Source organism: Penaeus chinensis, chromosome 8, assembly GCF_019202785.1.
Source record: "Penaeus chinensis breed Huanghai No. 1 chromosome 8, ASM1920278v2, whole genome shotgun sequence".
Lineage (NCBI taxonomy): Eukaryota > Metazoa > Arthropoda > Malacostraca > Decapoda > Penaeidae > Penaeus > Penaeus chinensis.
In genome coordinates this window covers 16937807-16942806 of record NC_061826.1, presented here as the reverse complement: position 1 = coordinate 16942806, position 5000 = coordinate 16937807, and the positions used below count along the sequence as shown (strand labels likewise).

The window sequence follows — 5000 nt, the reverse complement described above, 5'->3', positions numbered from 1 at the left end:
AAGCACTTGTAGGGCCATTTATATTAAATACAATAAATTAACTTGTACTACAGTGGGTATGACATGTACTCCTGCCATCCATGCCAATGGGTTAATATCCATTCAACTTCATGTAGTCACATTCATAAATCATCACCTATCTGTTGGTAGCCTCAGTCTCAGAAAAGGTTCACTCCTGTATAGTGAAGGGGAAGGAAAAGTTGGGAGAGGGGGTGATTTGGGAGAGATAGGCAACTTGTGAGAAATGTTAGCTGTATAGTGTCTTTATATTTTCTGACATCAGCATTATTAATGTTGTCACCATTACCAACATTGCAATCATAATGTTATTAACTATACTAAAAGAGAAATGAGTACTTAGTAAAGTATTTTAGTAAAGATGCAATATTACATGACCATTATCAGTGCTATAAATATAGAGCAATTCTGATTAGTGTAATATCAAATACTGCCAACATGTTGATATGATGGTCCCAAAAGAAGAGGAGGGCATGAAGTATAGCAGGAAAACTGTGGGGTAAAACAGCTGGAAGAGGATCCAAGTTGTAAAAAAAAAAAAATATGCTGAAAGTCTACAGGCTGAAGATCCAACTTTCAGAGAAGTCTACAGGCTCCCAACCCATTCTTCAGTAATATATACCTAATATTTTAATTGAATACACCCTAGCCTTCCCTGGTATATATATAGTATATTTTAACCATATATTACCTGAATCAACAGAAAGGTACAATTTCACTTCACCAAAAAAACACTTTTCTTGGTATATATTACTGAAAATCTCTTTGTTTCTACAAATAATTTGCTCTGAAAACTGCACACCTTTGTAAAAATACAAAAATATATCTTTTATTCTAATAACTAAATTGAATTGCTTGGTACGTAATTTCATTTTTGGTAATTCTTTACAGTATGGATGACCTCGTCAGTGATTATCCCTAAATCTCATCAAAAACTTGATTCAACAATCTAAGTTGTTGTTACTGGATGTGCCCTTCAGGCAATACTTAAGGGCAGGGTTGATGGGGGGCAGAGCCCCCCAATACCCCCCCAAGCAACATTGCACAGCACAACAGAACTGAAACTTGGGAGCACATACTGGACTACAATATTTTGTCCTCTACAAGAACATCATCTTCAAATTGACCTGGCTTAGTCCATCCATAACATAAAGATTAACCAGACTTTTCTTGATACTAGGAAACTTGATGGGCTCAAATAACACACTATGATGGATACTAATGTCTATTTCATCAGCAAAGCTACTATTTCTTTTTTTTAAAATTGTCCATAATCATCAAAACAATGTAGACACATTTCTCCCCACCCCAGTACTCCTCAAGGATTAAAGGCTCTATAGACACAGACACAGACACAGACACAGACACAGACACAGACACAGACACAGACACACACACACAGACACACAGACAGACACACAGACAGAGACAGAGACACAGACACAGACACACAGAGACACACACACACTCACACACACACACACACACACACTCACACACACACTCACACACACTCACACACACACTCACACACACACTCACACACACACTCACACACACACTCACACACACACTCACACACACACTCACACACTCACTCACACACTCACTCACACACTCACTCACACACTCACTCACACACTCACTCACACACTCACTCACACACTCACTCACACACTCACTCACACACTCACTCACACACTCACTCACACACTCACTCACACACTCACTCACACACTCACTCACACACTCACTCACACACTCACTCACACTCACTCACACACTCACTCACACACTCACTCACACACTCACTCACACACTCACTCACACACTCACTCACTCACACACTCACTCACACACTCACTCACACACTCACTCACACACTCACTCACACACTCACTCACACACTCACTCACACACTCACTCACACACTCACTCACACACTCACACACTCACACACTCACACACTCACACACTCACACACTCACACACACACACACACAAAGACAAACATAAATACACTAATTTCCATTAGTTTGTAGTTTGCAATAATTTTAATAAATTATTGCAAATCATGATTTTTTGTTTTTATATACATTCTATCTACTAAAATATATGGTGAACATATAAATGTTATAATAGTGTTTTATGTTATAATAGTGTTTTACAGTGTTTTATATAAAATTCTTCCAGCTAATTAATTATGAAGCCATACTATGAATCATTCATTTCTTATTAAAAGTGTCTACATTTATGGGGAAATCTTTATGTGATCATAATAGAAACAAATTCTTCAATATTTTGTCAGATCATATTTAGTATGATTTTTATTTCTTAAAAAGAAATGGTTTCTTCATTTATATTAACAGCCTATTCATATCTAAAGAAGCTGTGGTTGAATAACAATTTAAAGGCCTTGTTCAGGATACAAGTTCTTATTTCTGCATTTCCAATTATGATATGTTGATCCCTAAGGGTTGCAAAAATCTTTAATAATTTGAAAAGGAGCAAAGGTACAAATGCAGACCTTGTTTTTAATATACTATTGTAAGCCAAGGAGGGTACAGTCCTGGTTCAAAAATTACCAAAAGTTCTGTATACCCAGTACTACATAAACAATACATGACTGGCACAGGTGGTAAATTTAGAAACAAGGATCACACAGACATAGACCTGTAAAGACACCTTTACAAATACTTTATACAAACAACTCAAAAGATTAACACCTTTATAAATGCAAACAAAGCAACACCAAGTTCCTAATCCTTCCCAAATCCCTACCCTCTTGTAACTTTTTATATGTATGCTGACAAGTACACCGCATAATAGAGTTTGAAACTGAGATATAACTAATAACTAACTGAACTAAATAAAGCCTAATCTAATCTGGAAAGAAAGAAGTCTAGTTAAATGCAGCCACATATGGCCTACACAGGATTTGCCAATTTAGTCAATAAATGTGAGCTCAAATCAATAACACAGTAAAGAAATAGAACAGATTCTAAAATGATTTCAAAATTTCCTAACCCATATCACACATATCACACCAAAGACTACTCACCGCTGCCAACACAGAAGGGCGACTCGGTGGAACCATCTTCCAAGGGCTGAAGGATCTCGTGCTTCCCGACATCACTGTCTCCCACCAGAAGGAACTTGAGGAGGTAATCATACGGCTTGCTGGACTCCCCCCCACCCCCCGGCCCCCCTCCGTCCGACATCATGCTCATCTCATCACTCGAATTGGAATTACCGATGCACCCATTGAGAGACACTATTGTGGACTTCACGACAACAAACACTTGAGTTCGTTAATTAACAGGACGTGGTGCTGGACTCGGCGAGAACGACCTCATTACTCTGTCCAAGGGCTACATACATGTTCTTCAAATAATTCCACATAGTCACTGATCAGATTATGTCTCTAAGCAAGCAAAAAGGACTTTCTTTGGATTCTGCTTTCTCTGGTATTCCTTGAGGAGCTCCTTGACTTGGTCTCACCAGTCCTTGCTGTCCTTAAGTTTCCAAACCACGGACGTTTTCACGTGTGTGTATTGGCCAGGTAAGCACAAACACAAGCAGAGCTCACACACACACGCAGACAGAGCTCACCCATACACAAACACACCAAGGCCAACCACCAACACACGCACACAACATCCACCAAGCGTTAACACTGTGAAAGTTGCTCTCGCTCCCTCGCCTTTCCTCGCTTCCTTCTCCCTCGCCGTGGCCACTTCACTTATCTGAGCCTGGGAAAACAGGAGGGCTTCACTGGAGGCTTGTCAGAGGCGGCCACGAATGTAATAAGTCGAGAATATGAGCAGCGAGCCAGACTCTGCTCGTCAACAAAACAAACAGCTGAGTGCAGAGGGCAGCACTCGGGGCTCAGGCGGCCGCAGAAAACCTGGCTGCGAGCACCAGGGGGGACTCGCGCAGAGGGGACGGCCCTTGGTGTGTCGCTCTGTCTTTCTAATTAATACGTTCATGTTTCCAGATACATGGTATTGTGTGTGCGTGTGTATATGAATATATACACATATGTATACACATAAATGAGTGAGTATATACGTATGTGTATATATGCGTGTGTGTGTGTGTGTGTGTGCGTGTGCGTGTGCGTGTGCGTGTGCGTGTGCGTGTGCGTGTGCGTGTGCGTGTGCGTGTGCGTGTGCGTGTGCGTGTGCGTGTGCGTGTGCGTGTGCGTGTGCGTGTGCGTGTGCGTGTGCGTGTGCGTGTGCGTGTGTGCGTGTGTGTGTGTTTTCAATATATGTTTCTACGTGTGTATACGCACGCGCACACACGCACATAGGAGCCACAAGCAAGTCTGTGTGAGATGTAAACGTTGGATAAAGAGCCAAAAGATAACGCTGATAACAGATACTAGTTGACGCATTATTAGCATTGCATATTGATCTGTTTGTTTTATTTATACGAGCATTTGCACGATTCTGAGTCCATAAAGTAAGCTAAAAAGCTATTGAGTTTCTTTCGATAATACTAGTAACACATTCATTTACGCATTTACTTAGAAAGTTTTTCATTTTCAAAACCCTAACAGATCATGAAATATAGATAAATAGCTGGATGTATATGTTTAGACAGACAGATGGATTAATAGATAGATAAATATGCATGCTGGATTTTTGGTCCGTTGTTTAGCCTTCTGACAAGGAGGAAAGAATGCAGGTTAATTAAAAATGACATTTAAGTGGCATACGAAAGCGCTTGAATTCTTCCCGCATTGTCCGTGATATGAAATTCATCTCTGATTATCAGCTTGTTTCTCTGTCGGCTGCTAGTAGAATGCACTGATTCTTAAGAGGCTTAGAATGTTCACAAATTGTAAATGGCTCAGGCGCGTTATGGTTCCTGACCCATCTGGCAAACAGCCAGCCACAGGATTTAGCAGAAAAAAAAATGTTCCCCATAAAAGCGATCACACCGCCTCGAAAATATGCAGAGAAGGTCCTCGACAGTTA

At 40.5% G+C, this 5000-nt stretch overlaps 1 protein-coding gene across 1 annotated transcript in view; it reads right to left on the bottom strand.

The window, feature by feature from the left end:
* The window catches only part of LOC125027965 (ras-related protein Rab-40C-like), a 24333-nt gene extending 20402 nt beyond the window's left edge, over positions 1 to 3931 (bottom strand). Inside the window, exon 1 of the mRNA XM_047617170.1 lies at positions 3080 to 3931. Within this exon, the coding sequence (XP_047473126.1) occupies positions 3080 to 3248 (169 nt within the window). The 5' untranslated portion in view covers positions 3249 to 3931. The remainder of the gene's footprint in view (positions 1 to 3079) is intronic.
* Positions 3932 to 5000: the final 1069 nt, after the last annotated feature.